Source organism: Leishmania mexicana, chromosome 4 (genome assembly GCF_000234665.1).
Source record: "Leishmania mexicana MHOM/GT/2001/U1103 complete genome, chromosome 4".
NCBI lineage: Eukaryota > Euglenozoa > Kinetoplastea > Trypanosomatida > Trypanosomatidae > Leishmania > Leishmania mexicana.
The window spans coordinates 130,818-155,031 of NC_018308.1; the positions used below are offsets into that span (position 1 = coordinate 130,818).

Below are 24,214 nucleotides of genomic sequence, written 5' to 3' on the forward strand. Positions count from 1 at the left end.
GTGGAAGTGGCGCACCACGGGGAGCCAACCAAATGGGCACACGCACCGTGAACGACTGAGGGGCTCATGACGACGCTCACAAAAGACAACAACTTAGAGAGGGGAGTCGGACCACATCCGAGGCTGTAGAGGATCCTCTCGATGTGGCCATATCCCGTAAGAACCCAGCTCCTCCCCCTGCCCCCCCCCCCCCCCCCGCCCCTCCGCCCCTTAACAGAGGTGACCCCATCTCCGCCTCCTCTTCACCCACGCCGTCCCCGGCGGCTCATAGGGACCTCATAGCCGCCGCGCGCGCGAGAGGGAAGGGAGGGAGGGGGAAGGGTGGTGATGGTGGTGGCCCCGTACAACGGTATGGCACGGCTTCTGATCACCGTACTCGGTGTTATACCCTTTCGGAGGAGGCGACAAGATACATGCACGGAGACACAGGCACAAGGGGAAACGCGACATCAGCAAGCAAGACACCGCGGCATCCGCGGCACACACACACATATAGACGCACACGCACACGAAGGGGAGAGGTGGGCAACGTTACAGCGCGTGCGCATGGCTGCGTGTGTGTGTGTAGGGTGGGTGGGGAGCGAGGGGACAAGGGGCGATGTGCCCAGTCGTTGGGGATGGCTGGGGGAGCTAGCGAGAGTGGGAGAGAACACCAAACCCTCCCGCCCCTCCCCTCTCCGCCGCACGAGCTGGCCAGGACGTTGACATGAGAAGTAGGACTATGGTTGCGGGGAGGGAGGGAGGGAGGGTTGCGACAGAAAACGGACGAAGGACACACATTGCGCCAGCACCATCACCATCCCCAAACAGCACAGACCGACCGAAGACACAAGGAAATACACGCACACGCACAGAGACGGCCGGACAAAGGGAAAGCGACAGAGGCAGGCGGGGCGGGGGGGGGAGGGGGCGGAGAGAAGCACACAGCGCTCCACGAGGTTCACACAGCCACCCACACCCACACCCACCCACCCACCCACACACACACAGGAAAAGGGAGAGAAGGGGAAACGATGAACTAAACAGAGAAATGGGGAGACTGCCTTCGACCGTCGCCCTGGGTTGGGTGAGTCGGTCAGCAAAGACGGCGGTGAAGAGCAGGAATCCTCAAGCGGCTACACCTGCTTCGGACTCGACAAGGCAGACTTCCGAAAGGGGAGGTGTGTGTCTGTGCGTGTGTGTGTGAGGGGAGAACCATGTGAAGGGGAGGGGAGAGGGGACACCGCGGACTACGCCGCCATCGACTCGTGCAGGTCTCGAATGATGGACTTGGCCTCCTCGTCGTTCGGGTCCACCGCCAGCGCCTTGGTCGCTGCCTCGAGCGCCGCGTCCAGCTGGTTGCCGTCTGCTAGGATGGCCGCCTTTGCCTTCAGGAGCGTCGACGTCATTTCCCTCGCCGAGCTGCCGATCACTTCGATCTCCTCCTGGGGCGGGTGCTCGAGGGTTTCGGCGACAAAGACCAGTGCCGCATCATCCCCATGCATCTCACTCAGCAAGAACGCTTTCTCGCGGAACGTGTTCGCTAGCGGGTGGACCTCGATGCTGCGGCTCAGCAGCGTCAAGAGCTCCGTGTGGAGGGTGGCCTTGCCGGCGTCGTCGCCGCACTCCTCCGCGGCACGGACAAGCTGCTGCACCACGCCGATTTGGCGTTCCAACGCCTTGGCGTAGTGCGGGCACCGCTGGAGCGCGTTGCCGTACGCCTCTTTTGCCTTCTCGTAGTTGCCACTGGCGGCGTGTACGTCGCCGACGATGAGCCAGCCACAGTGATCACGGTCCCAGCCAAGCTGAACGGCAAGCTCCGCCGCCGTGAGTGCCTGGGCCAGCACCGCCTCGCTGGGCTGCTCCTCATCGACTGACCCAAGTAAAAGGTCTGCCAGGTATGCGTAGACGCGCGCGAAGGCAGACTTGGTCTGCGTCGTCGAGTTATCGCCGCCGCCGTTGCCCTGCGGGTCCTGCGCTGCGAGGTACGCCTGGACCTGCTCTAGCGCAATCTCGGCGCTGCTCGACACCTCCGTCACCTTGAAGCGCATGAGATCGGCCAGCACCTTCTGGTCAATCAGCTGGTACTTCCCGGCGGCAATCGCGAACTGCTCCGCGGCGTCTTCGAGGTCGTGCATCTGAAGCGTGATCTCGGCCACGGAGTCGAGATAGGGCGCCAGCACAAACGGCGGCGCTCCCTCCGCCTTAAACGTAAAGACGCGCATGGCGGCGAGGAGGTACTCGCGGTCCCACAGAGCGTAACCTTCGCTGATGGGCTTCTTGGAGTACATCTTCGACAGCGACTCTGTCCGCTTGCGCGTCTGTGCCTCCGCCATGCTGCTCTCGTGCAAGTTGTGATTGAAAGGAAAATGGGCGAAAGGGGGTGGGGTGGGGTGGCGTGGTACTGACCACGTTCGATGGGGAGCGGATGACGGTGTGTGTGTGTGTGGGGGGGGGGAGCTCCGGCGTTCCGTTCGCGTGCGGAAACCCAAGCGCAGGGAGAGAGAGGGGGGAGGGGGAGGGGCGGTGCGCGGAGTTGGCGCCAGCGAGAGTGGAAGAAGGCGTGGGGAGGGAAGGGGGAGGGGGATGCAGGATTAAGGATGTGTATGGGATATACTACCTGCCTTCGCGTGTGTGTAATGCCAGAGAGGGTGGAGAGAAGGCCGGGACGGGAGGGGCGGTGGTGGTCGATGGTGCCATGCGAAGAGGATGATGTGCTGCCTGGAGGAGTAGGGGGGGAGGTTCCCATCTCCATGTTCGAGCCTGCTATGGGCGATGCCATCAACGTGTGAGACGTGGCCCGGTAGGCCAGGAGGGGGGGGGAGCTGACTTCTGGATACCGCTGTTACGGCGTCGCTATTTATCTTTTCCATGGATTCGACGACAGTGGCATGGCCGTCGCCCTGGCTTGCATCCATCATGTGTCGCGACCCCCCGGTGGCGGGCATGATGGGTGCCCGGGTCATGGCGGGAGAGACTCGTGCGCACAGACAAGTTAGTGAAGCCAGTGGACATCCCTCCCCAGGATAAGAGGGAGGGGAGGGGAGAGCCACCACGCCTTGCGGGGAGGACAGTGGGCACCGCACGTCGTGACTGGAGTCTGAGGGGCAAAGGATGTGGCGAAAAAGTTGATGGATGCGCGACTCGTCCTTTCGATTCACCCTTCTGAAGCACACACGCGGCCGTGCCACGGCTGCAGAGAGGGAGCGAGAGAGGCCAGGAGACGCGAGCGCGCGCATCCATCACCGCGGCAACACCAAACACAGACGTGAGGAAGAAGCGCATCGCGAGGGAGTGGGGGAGGGGGCGCATCGGAAAGAAAACAGACCACGGAGTGACGCTAGCACAGCGAGCGACAAGCACCGCCACTCGCGCGTACACACGCACACACACACACACATGAAGGGGAGAGACGACGCGTAACGGGGAGACCCACGTCAGCGCATGACACCACAGAGAAAGGGGACAACGAGAGGGACACGTTAGAAGAAGGATGAGCAGCACACGGGCAACTGCGCGACAGCGACAGCGGCCAGGGACAGCGTGCGTGTGCGTACTCGAGAGAGTGGGAGTGCAACACCGGGAACAAAAGAAAAGAGTCCCCGACACGTGACCCGCGCTGCGAATTGGTCCGCGCTCCCTCCTCAAGTGGATAGGACAGAGAGAGAGCGGGGCGGCGGCGGCGGCGGGGGGGGGAGCGGGGGTTACTGGCGTTTCTCCACGACCGGCGCCTCCGTCCGGTCATTGGCGGGCTGCAGGTGTTTCTTGTAGACGTAGTACGTTCCGTACACCATGACCCCCGTCAGGACGAGTAGCAACGGAATGGCCCACCACCTGACTGTCGAGGTGGTGTCGTTATCCTTGTCATCCGGTACGAGGCCTGGGCTCAGCGTGGCATGCGGGATGTTCAGGAACAGGCGTCGCCACGCCACCTCTTGAGCCGGGGACTGAGGCAGCGCAGCGGACATACTCGTATTCGCAGCGTGCAAGTCCACGCCGTTGCGCAGCGTAAAGTTCACGGTCAGCGAGCTCAAGGACGCGGTGGCGACGGCGTCACCCCCGCGTGCCAAAGTGGCGAGAAGGGCCGGGCCACTCACGTTGTCTCGCAGAAGCTGCACACCACAGTAGAGCAGGTCAGGCGGGGCCGACAGAGTGGAGGTGTTCACTGCGGGATTATAGGCAACCGCATCCGCAAGAATGCTGAGCACCAGCGCGTAGGTCGGCAGCAGCGCCGGCTGCGAAGACGGCTGTGGGTCTGCTGTTGAGTTATCCATGAAGGTTGGTGAGGGCCTCTGTAGACCGCCAAGAGTTGCTGCGCCGCGGTGACGCGCCTGTACGGCGGCCACGGCTACGGACTTGACGGCGTCCAACGAGACGCCTGCCTTGGGCAGGGCCACAAACCCAGACATGTGCAGCTGAACGGCAACCGCTGATGAGTCGACGCCAATGGCGGCGGCCATTGCCTCTTGGAAGAGCGCTAGGGAAGCGGAGGTGTATCCAAGGTAGGGCGCGCCTGAAGCAGCTGCCGCCGTCGCCGTGGCGGCGTTGGTGGTGGGACGGGCAAGCAGCTCCATTACCATGGAGATCTCTCGCATCCAGAGGAGCTGCGTCGTCCCAGTCGCCATCTTGGTGTTCGCCCTGGCGTTGCTGATCGACGGCCCCACGGAGGAGCGGAGGTAGAGCGGCCATGGCGACAGATGCGCGACGGTCGTGGTCCTGCTGCTGCTAGTGGCGTTGGCGGTGGCGATCACTACTTGCTGCTGCACCTGCGCCTCGGGAGCGAGAGCAGCGGCACGGGCGACATCAGCGCTATAGAAGTGCGTGCCGTCGATGCTTAGGCACACGACAGTCGACTCGCCGTTGCTACGCGAGGCTGCTGTAGCCGCGTCAGTCGCCCAGCCAAGAATGGACTGGCCGTTTAGCGGGGCTCCTGCAACATCCTTGTAGCGCGCCCACAACGCGGCCGTCTGGTTCACCCATGTCTCTTGCGACAGCGTCGGGTTCATGCGCTCGAACTGCGCTACACGCTCCGCCGTCTGAGCCCCGCGCCACGCCACGATGGCGGCCGTGTCGGCAGTCGACCACACCCCGCCGTGCTGCAGGTTGATTAGGAAGATGGGCATCGCCAGCGGCGACGAAGCGTTCACCGCGGCCACGTTCCATGCATCTGCGCCAAATACTGTGGTGGGGTAGAACTGGGTAAAGTTCGTTGACACCGCCGCGGCACCGTCGCAGCGTGCGCCGTGCCGACTTGTGCGGACGAGGGCCACCGCTGCGGCCACCGTCGGCACATCTGCTGCCGTTGTTGTCACGGTAGGGAGCCGACGCCCGCTCGCTGCACCGATGCCGTTGCCGACGAAGGCGCTCGTCCACGCATATGTGTACGTCGGTGGCCGCGTCGCGTACGCCATGCGCCCTGTCCCGTCCGCACGCGCGTACGTCACCACCTGGGGCGATGAGGTGATGCTGGCGTCCGCATCGGTGCTCGTGTAGAGATACTGCACACGCACCGTCGTGGCGGTGGCGTTGTCGGCGGACCACCCCAGCTGACGCTGCGTCGGATCTGCAGCAGTGGTGCGGTTGCAGGAGAGGGACGTGATGGTGGGTGGCACGACGACAGCGGCGAGATGGCGCGGCGACGTCTGCGCTGCCGTGGCAGCCGCCTGGAAGCTGAGGCCACCATCGACGCTGTAGCAGAGTGCATACGACCGCAGTCGGCCAGTGTAGCGCGGGCTCGCAGTTGTGTTGTTGCCGTTGGTTGCTGCTGCTGGTACAACAGCAGAGGTATCCCAATCCACTCGGCTCACGTACGCGGCATCCACACGCAGCACGCCGTCTTGGGCGTTGCGCCACGGGGACGTGAGCAGCAAGCCATCTGGGCCGCTGGCGCTTGACGCCGACGCCGATACCAACGGCATACCTGTAACAGGGTCCCACGCCTCTGGCACCGCCGCACAGCCACCCGACCACGTCCACGCTTCACTGCCGGCGGTCGTCGTACCGTTCGCTGAAGAGGATGGCACGGTGGCATCGCTGCTGCCGCCGCCGCGACGCGTCACCGTCTGCGCAGAGGAAGGGGCGAACGCGAACAACACCGGCATCCCGCGTACGCGTACGGCCGTGCCGGTCACGGGGAGCTCGGCGTAGCTGCCTTGCGCGATGGCGACGACGTTGTTGCTGCTGTTCGGGACGGTTGTCCTGCTGACCGACACGACCGTCCAGTTACGCGCGACACGCAGCCGAAGTGGGGTTGCGGCGTAGGTGGCTGTAAAGAGGTCACCTGGTGCACGTGCGTTGTTGTCGCTCAGCAGGGTCGACACGTAGGGCAGGTCTTGCCGGAGACACAGGGCGTAGAGCCCCTCAGGGGTGTAGCGCAGACCTATGGGGAGCTGCATCGCCCGCGCCGAGGATGATGCACCGTCGCCCTCCGCCGCCTCCGTCGCTGTTGCGCCCCACGCAGCAGGCTGCACGGTGGAGAGGTCGAACAAGTAGTACGTGTCCACCGCGACGGTGTCGTTGCACGCTGCCATGCTCAGCGGCACCACGCGCACGCGCACCCCGTCTCGCATACCGGCGCTGCACCGCCCCGGCGTCGTGGGGGCCAAGAGACCGACGTCCTGCGGATGCACGTAGAGCTCCCGCTGCTGAGGGTTGCCGTAGCACGCGAGGGACCACGGCACCACCGTCACCGTCATGTTCGTAGGGGTGTTTTGCAGACGGTTGTCGAGGGAGAAGAGGAGCGGCTGTGGCTGCGGGTCGACACCAGGGATGAGACCAGAGGGGGTTGTTTCGGCAGACGACGCGGCGTACGAGGAGGCAGGGAGGTACAGTAGCCCGTTCATGGCGAAGCCATTGGTGCCCAAGAAGCCGGTCCATAGCATTGTCGTCGTCAGCTGACCGAGGTCCGCTAGCACGTGCGCCTCCGTTTGATTGGCTGGCGCAGTCCACGGCGGCAGGGTGCCGGGGTCGACATAGCGCGTATCGAGAAGTTGCCGCGTCGTGCTGCTCTGGGTGTAGACGCGCATCGCGTTCGTCGACGGTGTCGCTGCCGTGGGGGTGTCTGGCTCTTCACGAGCATCCCTGGCTCGGTCGTCTTCCTCGGCGCCGAGAGTGACGCGCAGGGTGGGGGCCCACTCCTCCGTGAAGTGCGCCATGCCAACGGAGAGGTAGTGTAGCCCGCCATCAACGGAGAAACAGACAGAGCCGCGAGACTCGAGGGTGTAATGCGAGACGTTGTAGGTGTTGCCGCCCGGCAGCGCCGCGACGAGGGTCTTGCTCAGGCTGTCGGTCGGCGGTAGCGATGACTGCTGCTGCTGCTGCTGCCTGGACAAGGGCAGCGGCGAGACGGTGATTCTGTTGGCGCCAAAGTTCAGCTGCATACCTGCGTAGGAGGACACGTAGGGCGAGATGGCGCTGGCGGGGTCGGGTGACTGCGCGGACCGGTAGCACGACTGCTCCACATAGAAGCGGGTCAGCGAAAGGAGCGACAGTGCGGACGGACTCAGCTCCAGACGCTGGAGGAGTTCGTCCTCGGGGCTCGACACGACCGTCACGGCGGTCTCAGCGCGTGCCGTCGACTTGAGCAGCACCGGTAGCAACAGATCTTCCCTGGCACCACGGCGCAACACCACCTGGTCGATCAAGTCCGCCTGCATCGCCTCCGTAGGCGTCCACGCGTGCAACGAGACCCGGCCCACCTGCACGGATATCACGCGGTAGTACACTCCAGAAGCCGTGAAGAATGCTGTAGTCGTGCCACCGTCGTCCTCTGCCACACCGCTGTCAAGCATTGCTGCCGCCGCGACGGCTGCCTCGGGGTCGCGGACGCACACGCGCAACCGCTGCGGCGTCACTGTGGCTGTATGGTGCTTCGCCAAGGTCAGCACGTTCGAAACAGAGACGGTCAGCAGCGGGATGCCGTGTGAATTGTGGCTGCAGCTGGTGGAGAGAAGCACTTGCGTGCCAGGCGGCAGATACATGTCGGCGTCCCTCATGGCAGAGCCGCCAACGCTACTCGGCGATGCCGTCGCGGCCTCTGTAGAGGAGCCGATGGCCCGCCCTGCCTTGATGAGCGCGGTGAGGTCGACACTGCCGTGACTGTTCTCAGGTACGAGCAGGGTGTCTGTCAAAATCTGCGCCAGCAAGTTGCGCTGCGTCGTCTCCGTGTCGATGCGAAGCCGAGAGGGAAACACCCGCAGAGTGAGGCTTGTCTTGGCGTACGTGGCGCCGGCATTGGTTGAGATGCACACAGGAATGCCGCCGGTGCCGCTCGTGGCCTCCTCCGACAACAGAATGTGCGTGCTCGGCACGAGAAAGACGCCGTTGTCGTCCTCGATCGGGAGGGGGTCGGTATAGAGGCGCGCGTTTGCCAGCAGTTGTCGGGCGGCAACGCGGTGGTGGTAGTCTGCCATGTCGCTCAAGGTGGAGTTCGCCATACCCACTCCGCCGCCGCTGCTGACCCCCTCTCGTGACCTGGAGGACGTGGGTGGTTCCATCGTCTCCTCGCAGCGCGCGCCAAACCGCAGCCGGTGGTCGCGCTCGATACCGTAGCCGTTCAGGTAGACCACCTGGCTGCTGTCCTGTGCGTAGAGAACGAGTGTCGTGTTGCCGCCGGCGGGCATGCCCGTCACACGGTCTACCTCGGCGCTTGTTGTGGCTGCAACGCCCACCTTGTGCGCTGGGAACGGTGCTGTCGTGTTGCTAGCGTCGTCGGCCTTCACGCGGAAGCCGGTCGGCATCGCGTGCGTGTACTGCAGCTGGAACATCGGGCGCACCGACTCGCGCCACCGCTCCGACCCCGTCTCGAGGCACATGATCCACGGCTGTGTCATGTTCGGGATGATCACCGGCACCGCATCATTGCCGTTGCCGCGCCCGGGCGTGCTCAGCGCATACGGTATCGTCAGAACACCAAAATGCAGCACATAGGGCCCACGCACAACGTCCTCCGGCACGGCCTCTGCGTCGACGAAGCACGGATCCTCGTCGCTGTCCATCGGCTTCACGAACATGACTCGCCGGTGATCTCCGCACGGCACTAAATCCTCCTCCACCCCCACGCCGCTGTTGCTGCTTTTCGTTGGCGCTGGAAGACACCATAGCGCGAGTGACACCTGCCGGCCAGCTGTGCCGACAACGTTCACCATGTTCTCCTCGCCCGTGTTCCACTCTAACGCCACCTTGCTAGGCGGTAGCGCCGTCAACAGCGCCACATCCTCGCTGCCGTCCGCTGGAAAGTAGCTGTACGCCGTCGGGTGGCGCACGTGCGTCTTCACGACAAGCGAGATGCCTGGTGCGACGCGCCAGTCGAGGTGGCTCTGTGGCTGGAAGCATAACACGTACGTCGCCGGGGCGGCCAGGGAGCGGATGAGGCTCTGGGGAAGGACAATGTGGTGCGCGCTCGCGGTGAAGCTATCCTCGCTGTCCCTGTTCATGTCATCGTCGCCGACGAGAGAAAACCCTGTGAAGGCGTCCTGCACTCGAATATCAGGCAGCACCGCGCCGCCACTGCCCTTCGTTGCCACCATCGGTTGGCTGCACTGCGAGGCCGCGGTATGAAAGCGCACGAGGCTGCGGTTTGTCAGCAGCGGGCCGGAGATGGGCAGGGCCCACTCCTGGCCCTGTTCCACTGTGACACTGGTCGTGTGGTTCAGCGCGGAGACGCCGTAGACCGCCTTGGTCAGCTGCACCTGCAGCCCGTGAAGTGAGAAGAACTGCAGTGCCGCCTCGATGCCCTCGTCAGCGGAGTCCAACGCCGGGTATAGTGTGCTGGCACACAGCTGGTAGATGCCGGGCGCCGTGAGCCAGCGTGGCAGCAGCACCGCCGAGCCGTTGACAGCGGAGATGGAGGCGCTGCCGAAGGAGTGCAAGCCTTGGTGCATGTAGCTGTGCTTCAAGGCGTAACAGGAGCGATCTTGCGGGGCGAGGAACATGTACAGTGGGCTGCCGATGGCCTGGACGACATCGACGATGGGTCCGGCCAGCTTCAGTGGAAACCACCGCCCCTCGGTGGCGTGTTGGATGGGCAGCGCCAGCACGGTGGAGATGTGGTCCTGGTGCATGGGGCTGCCCTCGAGCACGAAGCCGTCGGTAGCCGGGATGACCAGGCGGTACGGTAGGCCCGTTGAGATGTACGGCGAGGCTGCCACGTCTTCGACCTTTTCCCCAATGCGCGCGCACCACTGGAAGCGGTCCACGTACGTACCGCTGCGGACGTTTGCGTCGGCGCCGACGCGAGCCGTCTCCGCCTGCCGCAGCGAGATGAACCAGCTCGAATAGGACGACTGCGGATCGACGTAGCGCGTGGACTCGGCGTAGAGGGGGCTCGTCACGCTGCTGCTCTCCACCGCGATCCGCGCTGTGGTGGTTGTGCTGGACGGCACGGCTGAGAGCTGCACCGGCGCCCGCCACAGATGGCTGGAGGCGTTGCCGCAGTCGACGGCGGGCATGAGCCACGTATTCGCGCCGTCAAGGCCAAAACCCTCCACGATGAGGTCCATGGTGCTCCCGTACACCACCGTCGCGACCGACGACGGGGCCATGTGCGCCGTCGCGCGTGCCAGCAGCGGCGCGTCGTTCGGCAAATTGCGAATCGCCATCATACGCGGTGGCTCCACTACAAGCTGGAAGTTCGTCGGAAATACAAGGGTTGCCGTCCCAGGGGCGTACAGGCACACATGCAGCGGCTTCCGTGCCCCGCCTGCCGCCGCAGTGCTGGCGCCGAAGAGGCGCTGCGCTGCCGACTTGCTCAGGAGGTCGCTGTGCTTCAAGACGACAAACACGCGTGGCTGATGCGCACTGCCGGACTCGCTGCTGCCACCGCCCTGCACGTCCGTGTCGGCTCTCATGGGAGCCCAGTAGCTGCTCGGCAGGTCGTACAGTGACACCACCGAGATGTTCAGCGCGCTCTGCTCCGTCAGAAGGTTGTCGTGACTACCGATGTTGCTGATCGGCACGCCGTGGCACCGCTGCGAGGAGAGGAACATCGTCATGTCAGGGCGGATGCCGTAGCCGGTGAGGGGCAGCACCACGTCGCGGACGCCCTCGGCGAGGCGGATGAGAGTTGTCCCAGGGGACAGAGGCGCCGCGGGGTTGGGTGACACCGCTGCTGCCGAGGCGGGGATGGAGCTATAGCGGCCCATGTAGAGAAGCTGTATGGGGCGAACGTCCAGCGTGGTATCGACGAGGGGGGCGAAGAAACGGCGCTGCGGCACCAGCTCGCTGCTGCTGCCTGTCGTGTTGGCGGCGAATGGCAGCGGGACGGAGAGGCAGAGCTGCATGCGGCGTAACGAGTGCTGCGTGAAGAAGGCAAGTGGGATGATCATGCCCGCCCGCGCCTCCTCGCCGACGTCGCGGGCGGCATCGTCGTTGGCGCTGCTGTTGCCGCCTGCTGCACGAGTGTGTCGACAGATCTCTGGCGTCAGCAGCCCGAGCGCGCGCTGCGCGTAGAAGAGGTTCGCGTTGGAGCACTGCGCCGCCGTGTCGTCCACCGTGCCACTGCTCGGCAGCACGACCGAGAAGGCCACTTGAGCGCTGTGCAGAGTCGTCGTGGACCAAAGCCGTACATCGAGCCCGTCCAACCACAGCATGCCAGCAAAGCCTGTGTTCACGTTCAGGTGCGTCGTCGACGCATCCGCGGCCTCGGCCGCCACGGCGGCTTCGCTGCTTGTACAGGAGACACTGGAGTCTATGAGGAAGCGGTCGACGCGCTGGCGGTGCACCGTGATCCTCAGCGCTGGCTGGCGCACTGGAAGAAAGGGGCTGAGCGCGCCGTAGGAGATGCACACGTACCATGTCTGTTGCATGGCGGCGGGGTCGTCGGTGCGGGTTGGGTGATGGCCCCAGAGGCCTGTGTGGTTCAGGTTCAGCTGCATGTACGCCACCGTCGCGGTAGCGCCCGCGGTGCCGCTTCCCTCCACGGTCATGGTGACAGTGCTTAGCGGCACCATCGTGTCGAGGTGCCGCGGCCACGTCGCCGCCGCCCTTGTCGGGTCGTCGAGCGGCAGTGGTTGGTGGCGGTTGCAGTCGTTGGGGTTTTGCGAGAGAAGCGCCAGCATGCCGCGCTCGGCGTTGTTGGCGTCAAGGAGGATAATGGGGGAGCTGTACTGAGGGATGTGCAGGTGCACGGTGGATGGTAAAACGGTCGAGGACGACGACTCCGACATCGGGTCCGTGGAGGCAAAGGGGTGCTGGGTGCGCAGTAGGTAGTGCGCGCTGCGGTTGTGCGTCGCGGCGGCCGGTACAAGGGTTGCCCAAGGCGACCCTGCAGCCGTGGAGGAGCCGGTGGCGCCGGTGGGCCGCGCCCGCTGCTGGCGCAACCGACGCGGCGGCAACGCCCACATACCCTTGACGGACACAGGCGGCGGCACAAGGTGTGCCTTGAGCCCTGGGACGGCGGTGTAGGTGCGCACTGCAGCGCCGGCTGGGCTGACAGACGTGCGCGCTTCGAGGCGCTCTGCAATGGACAGGGAAAACGTTGTGGAGGCCCCACTGCTGCTGCTGCTGCTGCTGCCGGCGTTGACAGAGGCTCCCCACAGCGCCAGGAGGCGTCGCGAGGCCGCGCCGATCTCTGAGACGTCGGATGTCATCGTCGATGGTGGCTTGTGCACCGAAACGCATACGTAGTACTCCGCTGGATGCTGGGATTGGGCCAGCACGCTGGACACCTCGGAGGCGTTGTAGATGGGGTTGAGCGAGGCAAGACGCGCGGCATGGACGCTAGCGTACTGGTAGCTGAAGACACTGTACTGCAGGGACGCGTTGCCGCGCCCACGTTTGTCGGCGGCGCGCAGCGGCGAAGAGGACTGCGTGTAGCGCCCACTGGAGACGTGCCGAACCTCGATCTCCGAGCCCAGGAGTTGAAACGGCACCTGCTCTCCCATGCAGTCGGCCGAGGAGGACAGTCGCACGTGACTGACAACGGTGTCAAGCTCGGGCAACAGCGCCGTCGCGACTGTGCCGACGGCAGAGGCGGCGCCGCTCCGACGAAGCACCAACTGCACGGTGCCCGTCGCATGCTCGGCGATCGCAAGGCCACGTTGCAGAGCACAGGTCGACGCTGCCACGGATGGCGAGGTGGTGGCAACTTCGACGGCGGTCCCGCAGAACAGCGGCGGCAGCCACGCGGCGGTGCGGTTGTCCGCCGGCGAGCGCGACGGTGTGCTGATGAAGCCGTCCACTGTCACCTCCGTTACCTCGTACGTGATGGCCGTTGGCACGTAGTTACGCCCGTCCTGGGAGACGCACACGTAGCCGACCTCGCTGTGGTTGGTGTGCTGCACCGTCAACACGTTCGCGCGGACGCGTGCGATGCGAGACTGATCTTTGTGCCCCTCACACGGCGCAAAAGGCGAGCTCTCACCGGTGACGGCTACCGAGAGGAGATCGTCAACGGACATGCCGGGGGTCGTCTGCACTGGTGGCACGATCACCGTCCCATCCACCGCGCGCCGCGGGGCCGGGTAGGTGTAGTAGGCGGAGAGCGGGGCGAAGAAGAAGTGCAGGTCGCGCACGCTGGCGACGGGTGGAATGGTCGCGTTGGGGCCCTGCAGGGTGTAAATACCGATGCTGCCCGCCGCCACCACCACGTGCACGGCGCCGGAGAGGGCCTGTATGCGCTTGGCGAGCGGCAACCACGGGGAGCCACTGTCGCTGTCCGAGGGCCAGTCGGGACCGCTCGGTGGAATCGCCGGCTGCGTCGTCGCCTCCGGGATGAGGTCCTGCTTCGGGTCGATGTCGGAGGCGCGGTACTGGCACGTATAGCCCAGTACTCGTACCGCCTCGTTTTCTGGCGTGGTGGCCGAGCTGCTACTGCAAGGGACGTAGTACCACAACCCACCGACGTCCACCGCGACGCAGCCCTTGACATTGGCCGGCTCGCCGGCGGCCCACAGGTGGTTGGCGAGGAGCGGGTCTAGTTCCCGCACGCCGCTGAGGTAGAAACCTCCAGCGCCGTGGTCAATGAAGGAAACTCCAACAAGGCTGACGGGGCGCGGCGACGAGGTGGAGTCGATGCTGGCGCTGCTGCTGCCGCCTTCCGGCACCCCGACGGCGTTCCTCGGGTCCTTCAAGTAGAGACTCAGCAGGGAGCCGACGTAGTCGCTCTCGGCAATGCTCTGCACCGCTACTGCGCGCACGCGGCCGATCTTGGTGACCACCACCTGTCCACCCAGAACCTGCTCGCAGTGCTCCTCCATGGTCGCCGCCGTGACGGCCGAGCCCGCCTCGGTCTCCATCGACGCGGACGGAAAGACGCGGTAGCAGCTGTTCGTCAAGGCCAGGTGCGACCACCCGCTGAGACAGTGCTCCAACGCGCTCGGCGTCGGCGACGTCGTCGAGGACGGGTCTGGCATCGGCGTCGGCGGCACACTTGGGAAGACGGAGCCGTCGTTCAGGTACGAGCACAGGAACGGCTGGGTGGAACGGGGGTCCAGGCCGACCCACGTGCCAGCAGGCGATACTGGGGAAGAGGACGACGTGGATGCGTTGCCGCAGTTGCATTCGGTCGGTGGCGGAGGCGTGATGCCGACCACGCCGTAGCTCAGAGCGGGCTCGTCCTCGCCCCAGTTGGCGTAGTACAGATTGGTGCCCGTCGGCCACGCTGGACTGGACGGGCTTGCCGCGACGTACTCGGAGGCGTTGAAGAGATACTGGTCGGCGTACCAGCTGCCGATGAGGCCGGCGCCGCTGCTGTCGTGCATGAAGCTGCCACCAAGGAACACCGTTCGCGCGCTGTGGGTGACGGCGCTCATGGCCACCGCCGAGGCCGCGTGGGAAGGCGCTTCGGCCAAGCTGCTGCCGTCGCACGTGCACGGGGTCGACGGCAGCGCCGCCATCGCGCTTAGCAGGGTGGACACGATCCATGCGTTCTCCTGCTGCGACATAACGCTTGCCAGCGACGCTCTCGGATTCACCGCAGCGCAGTACTCCCGGGCGCCTTCAAAGGTCGTGCCGACGCGGCCGCCCACTTCGCTGGCGTTGGCGAACAGGCGGTAGCACGCGGTGTTCGCGGCACCGTCACTTGTGTCGACAGAGGCCGGCAGTGCCGTCCAACCGCTCAGGCACGGCGGCGCGGGCTGCGGAACTACTCGTCTCTTGGCGTAGCCACTGCCTGGCTGGGGGACGCCGGAGTTCGACCCACCTTCACTGCTGCTGTCGGAGTTGTCTGAGGAGGAGGTGTCGTGCGCATTGCCGCTGCCGCTGCTAGAGGACGAGGTGCCAGACGGGAGGACGGTGAAGTCCGCGTTGAAGGCGCACGCGAACGCGTGCGCCGACGCTGCGGACCTCAGCAACGTCCACTGTCCACTCGCGCGCATCGCGATTACGCCTGAGTGCCTTTGCCAGTCCACATCAGCGGCAAAGTTCGTGTACGCCGCGCTGCCTGCGGAGATGTCTGCTGCCGATGCTGCCTCCACCGCTGTCGTCTGCGCGAGCTGTTGCGGGAGGCCTCCTCGTGGGGGCGCCGCACCCGAGTTGCTCAACCAACGAGGGCACCGCCCCTCCAGCAGCTCAGCGCGGGTTCGTAGCTCCTGTCGTTGTTTTAGCGCGTTACCACCGTTGCCGTTGGCGCTGCTCGCGTCGGCGTGCCAGTGCACCACGCCGTAGCCGGCTGTGCCACCGAGCACGACGGCGACATCGTCTTCCGCCCCGGCGTTGTAAGCATCCGAAAACAGGCTTCTAAAGAACGCGTTCTCCGCTGCGGAGTGCACGGCGACTCCGTGTGGGGAGGCGTGACTGGCGTACGGCCACGGCGTGACGCCATCCGCGCTGAGAGAGGTGTCGCTGCCGCTCGAGAAGAGCGAGGTGCAGAGGGACTCGGGGGCTGAGGCAGACAGGGGTGTCGTGATGAATACACGAGCGCACCGGTGCGCAGCAGCAGCAGCGCTATCGGTGGCGGTGATGGTCGTCGGCGGAGAATAAAGCGACCAGCCGTACGGGCATGAGGCGACGGTGGCCGGCGTGAATCCGTCGTCGGCGCGGGCCGCGTGCAAGACTCCCGGGGCGAGTGCCGCGACGACAAGGAGGAGCGCAGCAGCGAAGACGGTCCATCGCGCCAGCGCAAGGGACGTAGACGACGATAGCGGCACCCCAGGACAGACCCTCGTGAGGGAACCGAGCGCAGGCGTGTGCCGCGCCGCGGTGCTGCTTGGTTTATGCATTCTTTTTTTTCGGAAAAACTGCGCTGTTTCGCTTCCGTCCGCGATGTGCCGAAGGTGGCTTGGCGACGTTCCCTGCCGCCTCTCCCTTCCAGGCCGTAGCCGTGGTGGTTGGCGTGGGTGGGTGGGTGGGTCCGTCGACGCGGTGGTGGCGTAAAGGCGACAGCGATGATGAACGAAAACCGCCAGAGATGCAGGCAGGCAGAGGGGTGAGATGGGGTGGGGGTGGGGTGGGGGGAGTCACTCCGCCCCGCACGAACAAAACCAAAAAAAAGGCACGTAAGGAATAATCCGCAAGCGGGGTTGGCGTACATACGGACGGTAGAAGGCAGTCAACGCCCCGAGTCGGGAGGAGGAGGGGGGAGAGAGAGAGCGGGGTCGTGATGACGGCGGAGCTGAGCTGGAAGCGTCTACGCCGGGCTGTCGCTTCTGCCTCCCTTTGCTGTGTGGTGTCGCGCTCGTTGCAACGTGGATGACGGGGCTTCAATAACGGTACTTCAGAATCGTAGCCAAGACACTGCCGATGAGAAGCAGGCCGATCACACACCCCTCCACACACACACAGACGTCGATACACGGAGACACTCAGGGAGATGGACAGCAAGTGAATGCAGAGGAGAAGAGGTGGGAGATGATGATGATGATGATGGGTTCGACGTGGCAGAGAGGGAGAGACCGAGATGCTCTCACCGCAGCGGACACACACACACACACACACACACACCACACACACACACACACACCACACACACACGCACGCGCGCACATGGTGGAGAGGTTCGATGCGGCACATGTGGCGAGAGATCGGAGTGCGAAGAACGGTCCATCTCTCGCTTACTCCCCTCCCCCTCCCCCGGGCACACCTTTTTCTAACACGCACCGCGCGCGCACATGTACCCCACAAAGTCTTGTGCAAGTGAACGGACGGCTTCGTGTAGGGAGGCGCAGAGGGAGGGGGGAGGGCAGGACAGGGCAGGGCAGAGCGAGGACGGACGTATGTCTATGCGGACACAAGCGGCGGGGGGAAGAGGAGGAGGGAGTCGCCACGGCAGCGCTCTCTCCTCCCCGCCCCACATGCCTTCGCGCCATGCCCGTTGTACGAGTACCTTTTTCGTTTCTTCTAAGTATCGCGTCTTATCAAGATACTCATCAGTGCATCATCTTCCGAGCTGGAGGAGGAAAAGGAGGGGGGGGGGAGGGCAGGACAGGGTCTTGTCAGCAGCAGCGGCACCATCGACGATGGCTCGCGTGCCATCCCGCAACATCTTCCCCCCCCCCCACCACTGCAACGCTCGACAGACAGTGCACATGAAAATGCAATGCCAGAGATGATGGAAGGACGAAGGGAGGCAGCGGCTCGCGCGCGCGCACGGTGCCAGTTGGCTGTTTTGCTGTGGCCGAGTGCGTTGCCAGTACAACTTCCGCCCCCACTCAAGCACGCAGGCGCACATGAGCCGATATCTACACCCCTCTCGCCCTACAGATAGATATCAAGGTATGGAGAGGCGAGATGGACGCCACTGCAGCAGTGCACCAACGAAGGCACTGGAGGCAGGTAGTCCAGGTAGGCCAGGCAGGCAGGACGACGAGCAGGCCCGCGCAAGCCGTGAGGTTAAAGAGCGTGGGTGCGTCCGAGAGCAAGAGAAGGTGGTTGAGAAAGAGTAACAGACAACAGCAAAGGCGGAGGGGACGGAGAGGAGAGGGGGCAGGGCGGGAGGGCGGCGCTGTCCGTGACGGTCAGAAGGACGCCGAGCTCTCCAGCTCTCCATCATCGACACGGGCAACATTGACGGTAACAACACAGAGAGAGAGACACACACACACACACGCACACGCACGCGCAGGGGATTGGCATGGGGGCAAGAATGATGAGGTAGCGAGATGGTGACGATGATAAAGACAAATGATGATGATGATGATCGCCCCTCCCTTCCCCTCCCCGCTGAAGAGGGGGACCGAGTGGGCGGGTCATCAACGGAGGTACGCATTACATCGTATCCCGAGAGGGACAGACGGATGCGGAGCACGCGAGATGTGCACACAGACACACACACACACACACACACACAGAGCAACAGGGCAGGCGGAGCATTGGGGTGAGGGAAAGGAAACTGGGTAGCCGGGAGACCGTGAAATCATGAGGGAGAGGGGACTTGTCAGCCAACACCACCGTCGCCACGGTACACGGCACATCATCATCATCGCAGCCGGCGATTTCCGCATGAGCGTGAGGACGCGCAAGCACACACAGAAAAAAGGCCCGAAGAGACGGCGTGGGATGGAGGCGGGCGGGCGGCAAGACTCGAACACAGTGGCGCTCAGCAGCACCGCCGATCGCACGCACTGCCACACAGACCGCTACACGGCGGCGAAGAATACAAGAATGACGACGGCAACATGAACACCCACACCCACACCCAGAGAGAGAGAGAGACACGCATCAACGAAGGATCGACGACGACAGCAGCGCCACTTTCCTTCACACCCCCTGCCCGTCTGCTATGCAAGGGGCTGCATTCCCCGCAGGATGTTCGGCAAGGCAGACGGACAGGCGGTGTGTGTGTGTGTGTGTGTGTGATGGATGCACAGGCTTGCGGTGAACCACAGCGTGCGGCTCTGGTGCACGGACCTGTGCATGCGTGCGTGCGTGCGCCGGCTTTGCAGAAGAAAACAAAGGAAAGGGACGGGGAGGGGGTGTTGGTGGAGACCACTGTAGAGAGGAAAGACAGCGCGGGATGGGTGCTGTCCTCTTCAGCGGCTCCGTAAGAAAAAAAGAATACGAGGAAGTCGAAACGGAGTAAGCAGCCACAACAATGATCACAACAGCGCAGAGGAGGAGAAGGAGGACGGGGGGGGATATCTACCAACCTCCCATCACCACCACCACGTCAGACACACACACACACACGCACACACAGACACACACACCCACGCATGCGCGTCTTGCACAGAAAGCATGCCCTTGAGTGTGTGAGCGGCAGCTCCGGAGAGTGGGAAGGGGGCCGTCCTTCCGCAAAGCGAAGAATAATAAAGCACGAGCAAGAACGAAAAATGCTATCGGATACGGGGAGGAGCACCACGAGTGCACACAGCGATATCGCCAACTCCGAGGTGTCGCAACACGCGCGTCCCTCTCACCTCTCAACACCAATACGCAGACGGTGCTGCTCGTGAGGTTGATGCGTGTCGCCGGTCTTGCAGCAAGTGCAGCGAAGTGGTAGCCACCACTAATTGCACCTGCGCGGTGGCATCTCCTCCAGCTCCTCGTCTTTGCATGTCATCCACGGTGCACGAAGCAGTGCACGGGCGGTGCTGCGACGGTGCGGGTCGCGGTTAAAGCAGGAGCGCAGCAGGCCCAGCAGCTCCGTCGGTGTGCCATCTGGCACCCCAGGCGGGAGGTCGGCTACCGACTGCTCGATCTGCTTCATGAGGTGGTAGGCGTTGCTCCCCGACTTTGGCCACGGTGTGCGGCCAAAGACTTCTAGAACGAGGCACCCAAAGGACCAGATGTCTGCCGAGGCAGTGTAGCCGACCGGTGCTGGCGGTGACGTAGTCTTGGTGCTGCTCCCGCGCCCACCATAGTTGCCTTCGCCGGCCAAAGACGCTGGAGAGCTCGCGGTCGGCGTCGTCATGCTCGGCGGCCCCGAGGCCTGAATGATCTCCGGTGCCATGAACATGGGTGTGCCGACCATTGTCTGCGCCACGCCGGTGGTGTCGAACCACTGATATTCCGCCATGGTCGTGAGGCGCGAGTCTGTCGCGGCGGTGCGTGTGGTGGCGAGGCTGCTGATGGCGCCTTCGCTGTCAGCGGCGCCGTGTACGTTGTTCGTCAAAACGATGCGCCGCGAGCACCCAAAGTCTGCCAATTTCGCTACATCGGCTGCGCTGATGAGGACATTATCGCCCTTCACATCCCGGTGAATGAAGTTGTTGCGGTGCAAGTAGGCGAGGCCTTTGAGCACATCACGCAGGTAGCGTCGAGCCACCCTCACTGGCAGCTGACCGCCAGGCGACCGGCGAACGACGCTGGAGATGGTGCCGCGGTTGCACAGCTCCATCACGATCTCTACCTGAACAGGAATGCGTGCGGCGGCGTTGCGCTGGGGCGACTGGCTTGCGCCGGAGAATGCGCCGCCGCAGACGCTAGGTTTGCCGTTGTCAGCACACCGACAACCAGCGCTGTCTCTCTTAGCTGCCGCCGAGCCGGAGAGGCCCTTGTCACTGTTGCTGCCGCCGTCACGGCACTGCTGCTCCTGCTGCTGCTGGTGGTGTAGTTCCAAGTATCGGTCCTGGACTGGCGTGACCTGGCAGCGCAGGCACGTGACGATGTTCTCGTGGTGCAGCTTCTCCATCATCTCCACCTCGCGTAGAAGCACGAGCAGCGCCTCCTGCTGGGAGGGCGACATGTACGCTGCATCCGCGGCGACGGTTTTGGGTGTGCCGCTATTTTCCCTGTGCCGAGCCTGCCTGCTGCTCTGGTCGTCGTTGTCATCGCCAGAGGGGTCGACGTCGACTGGTATGGGAACACCAACCTCCAGCACCTTCACCGCCACCGGGGTCTGCTTGCGGTCTTCCAGGACACCCTCGTATACCACACCAGAGGTGCCACGGCCAATGTAGCCGAGCATGTGCCACCGCACGCGCTTCTCTTGGAGCCTGCGAAATGCCTCACGCCACTGCCGTGCGCTTAGTCGGTGCTGATGCCGCTGCTGTTGGTGCCGCTCTGCGTCCTGCTTTCTCTGCTGCTCCTGCGCACGCCAGCGCTCAATGGGGGTCGTTGGTGATCCATCGCGGTTGGTGGCACCGGCGACCGCCGCTCCCGTCGCACTCGTGCGGGCGGCGCGCGCGCGACTCAGCAGCGGGGCAATATTGACATTACCGCCGCCACCACCACCGCTCTCCCGTCTCATGTGATGACCGCGGAGCATCTCAAGGGTTGACGGCTGAGCCAGCTGTTGCTGCGGCTCGTCCTCGTCCTCCGTCGTAGTGTTCGTGAGTGTTGTGCTGTCTCGACGGAGGGGACCGCGATGGCGGCGGCCCTCGTCGTCTCTCTTACCCTCGCTCGCCACGCTGTCTTTAACGTATCGGTGCGAGGCGGAAAAGACCGCCGTGCCACCGTACCGACTAGCAGCCGTGGCACTCCCGTAGTGGTGGAGGTCTGGGGTGTCGCTCGCGCTGCCCATCATGTTGGCTGCCGACGTGTTCGACGCGCTCGGAAAACTGCCGCATTGCACGCTGTCGACAGAGTCGTCGAGACCGTTCACAATATCTGAAGATATGCTCCGCTGGCGCCCAGAGAAGGCGCCGTGGCTCGGGTGTTCGATGGGGCGGGCGCTCCGTCGCGCGCTGCAAACCACCGCTGCCGCTGTTCCTATTGCGGCGTTGGCTGGCCGCGGCGTCCGCGGCGTCATCGCACCTGTGACGGCAGAGGAGGCTCTGCTCTCCGCGTACGCTGGCAGGCGCGGCGCTGGCGGCAAGGTGGCCGTGATGGCCGTCATCGTTGTCTCGGCGGAGGATCTCGCCCTGGTCACGCTGGGGTGATTGATCAATGTGGAGGTGGAGGAGCACTGCCCTGCTGCCGTCGTCGCCAGGGCGCCAAATGCCGGCGCTGCACCGGCGCGGCTGGAGGAGGCGAGAGAGACGGAGCGGTCCAGGGTGGGTGAGGGGGCGCTGTCCACGTAGCCAACGCTGCTGCTGCTGCGAACCCGACCCCCCACCGTGTAACTGCGCGCACGGTAGTGACGGCGGTGTTGATCCTGCTGGTCAGACGCGGCGGCGGGCACTGCAGACGGTGAAAGGGGAGGCGAGGTGCCAGGGTTCGCAGTCGGCATACTGGAGAGGTGGCTCCGCCACGCGGGCGACGGCGGATGGCCCGACTGTTGTTGTTGGTGCGGTTGTGGATGCGGCGTAGCTGAGGTGTTTTCCGGATATAGAAACAAACGGTCATTGAAGCCATGCGTTGCCGTTGCGTGGCGATGGTTTCTGTTCTTGCCGTTATCGACGCCGGCAGCAGTGTGGCAGCCGCTCATGCTGCTGCTGCTGCGGCGGCTCAGGTCATCGCTGTAGCCGTTTGCAGGACTCCACTGCGAGACAGCCTGCGCCCTGGACAGGGAGGGATGGTGGTACACACGCCCGTGATGGGCGGAGAAGCTGCTGTTTCGACGTGAAATCGGACCCGACGAGAAGGGCCGGCGATGCGCTGCCGTCACCACCGCTGTCTGGTCGCTGTGTGGCATGTTGGGGGCCACGGCACGGTCACCCATGTTCGGCGGCAGCAGCGCCTGCTTCATGTCGGACGGATGGATCGCCTTCACAAAGGTGTTGAAGTAACCAACGCTGCTGCTGCTGCCACCAGCGCCACCCACCATGGACGACGACGAGGACCCTACGTTTGTGGCCGCTGCCGCCGTGGTCTGCATGCTCATTGCCGGGGCGGCCGCGGCTGCTGTGCCATCCGATGCTGTGCCGTCCCCGCTGCGTCCGCGCGTGTGGAGGATGTACGGGGTGTAGCTGGGTGAGCTCATGATCCGGGAGGAGCCACAGCTATTTGGGTTGTTGTTGGTGTTCGCCACGTCGTCTAGCAACGGCGCTCGGTGTGCGCCGCCGGCCGTGGCCGTGGGCAATGCGGACATCGGGTCATGGTGGCGCGGGGTGAGGTTAGGCGAGACACATCCATTAACGCCAGGGAACGTGAAGGGGGACGACGCTGCTGTGCCTCGTGCACCTGTTGGGGTGCCGGTCACTGTCGCAGTCGAGGTGGGCGTCACTGCATCGCCAAGCGCGCCCGAGGCACTCCCGAAGCTGCCGTGGCGCTGGCGTGTATTGGGGGTCCGCCCACCGGTGGCACCTGTGGCAGCACCGAAGTCGCGGGTCACGCCTATCGAGCTGTCGCGCTGCGCGTTCACAGGGCGACTGCCGGAGCGCGTCTTGCGAAGTGTGATGTGGATCGAGCGTGCTCGTCGATAGTGTTGACGCGGTTGCGCACCGCTGCCACTAACGCTGTTGAGGCAACCGCCTTCGCCAGCCGCCGTCTTTGGCGCTGGTGAGTGGGAGGGCTCACAGCCTGGGATAGACAACGACGACGTCAGCTGCTGCTGCTGATGATATCGCTGGGGATGGAGGCGATTTAGACGTCGTCCATCTCCTCTGGCGGATGGGGCCATGGCTTCTATCGCAGCGTGCTCCGCCATGGCGTACTGCAACACCCCAGCCCGTCCCTCGCGGCGGCTGCGTATCGTCTACGCAAGGCGTTCGCCTGCTCCCTGGCACCCTTCCGATGAATGCGCCGAGGCGGAGGCGGAGGCGGAGGGGGATGCAGAGAGGCAGTGCTGGCGGTGGTGGCTCTTGACAATGCTGTCCCGGTAGCGACGCAGGTGCAAAATCCTTTGAGGACTGAAAGCACCGCCACACACGCACGTACGCGCGCGCCGTCAGACGCCGAACCCAAGTGCGGGAGGGAGAGAGAGAGCCGCCAACGTTTCTTGAGCAATGAAGCAGGAGGCTACAACAGCGGCAGCGGAAGCAGCAGGAGTGAGAGAGCGCTGCGTGGTGGTGATGAGCCGGGGAGAGGGTCGGTGAGCCCGCCGCAATATTCGAGGGTATCGACTGGCGAAGCAGGGGGTTGGGGTATGGGGTGCACCCCAGGGTGTGTTGAGCAAGCACCTAGAGAGGGAGAGGCTCGAGATTGGGGTGGGTAGGTGGGGGGAGGAGGAGGAGGAGGAGAGATGTGCAAGCAACGGTAAGGGCGAAGCAGGAGACAAGGTTCTGTCGTGCTGCGATGCCTCCATCATGACACGTGAATGCAGCAGAGCACACGGTCACCCAAGGGCACCGCCGAGCACCGGGGCAGGCGCGCGGGCGCGTGTACGTGTTTATGCCATGGCGGGAGAGACAATGGGGTGGTAGTGGGGGTAGAGGGGACGTCGTAGAGAAGCACGCCAAAATCGACCTGACGCTCCTCCACACTTGGGACCAGCTCACCCTTGTCGACGCCCCCCTCTCTCTCTCTCTCCTCCACACAGTCGTCAAGTGCCGAGCACGCACCGCAGCAGCTACATGGTCGCGCTTTTTCGCTTGTGGTT

The 24,214-nt window shown here is 64.4% G+C and overlaps 3 protein-coding genes across 3 annotated transcripts; all 3 read right to left on the reverse strand.

The window, feature by feature from the left end:
• Nucleotides 1-1,229: 1,229 nt before the first annotated feature.
• Nucleotides 1,230-2,315, reverse strand: LMXM_04_0420 (conserved hypothetical protein; the record flags this gene model as incomplete). The annotated part of the gene is made up of 1 exon (XM_003871759.1): nucleotides 1,230-2,315. One exon carries the CDS (start codon nucleotides 2,313-2,315, stop codon nucleotides 1,230-1,232), a length of 1,086 nt encoding a protein of 361 aa, XP_003871808.1.
• A 1,368-nt stretch (nucleotides 2,316-3,683) lies between these two features.
• Nucleotides 3,684-16,136, reverse strand: LMXM_04_0430 (conserved hypothetical protein; the record flags this gene model as incomplete). Its single annotated transcript, XM_003871760.1, has 1 exon — nucleotides 3,684-16,136. The coding sequence occupies one exon, from the start codon at nucleotides 16,134-16,136 to the stop codon at nucleotides 3,684-3,686; it is 12,453 nt and encodes a 4,150-aa protein (XP_003871809.1).
• Nucleotides 16,137-19,360: 3,224 nt separating this feature from the next.
• On the reverse strand, nucleotides 19,361-23,296 carry LMXM_04_0440 (serine/threonine protein kinase-like protein; the record flags this gene model as incomplete). Its single annotated transcript, XM_003871761.1, has 1 exon — nucleotides 19,361-23,296. The coding sequence occupies one exon, from the start codon at nucleotides 23,294-23,296 to the stop codon at nucleotides 19,361-19,363; it is 3,936 nt and encodes a 1,311-aa protein (XP_003871810.1).
• Nucleotides 23,297-24,214: the final 918 nt, after the last annotated feature.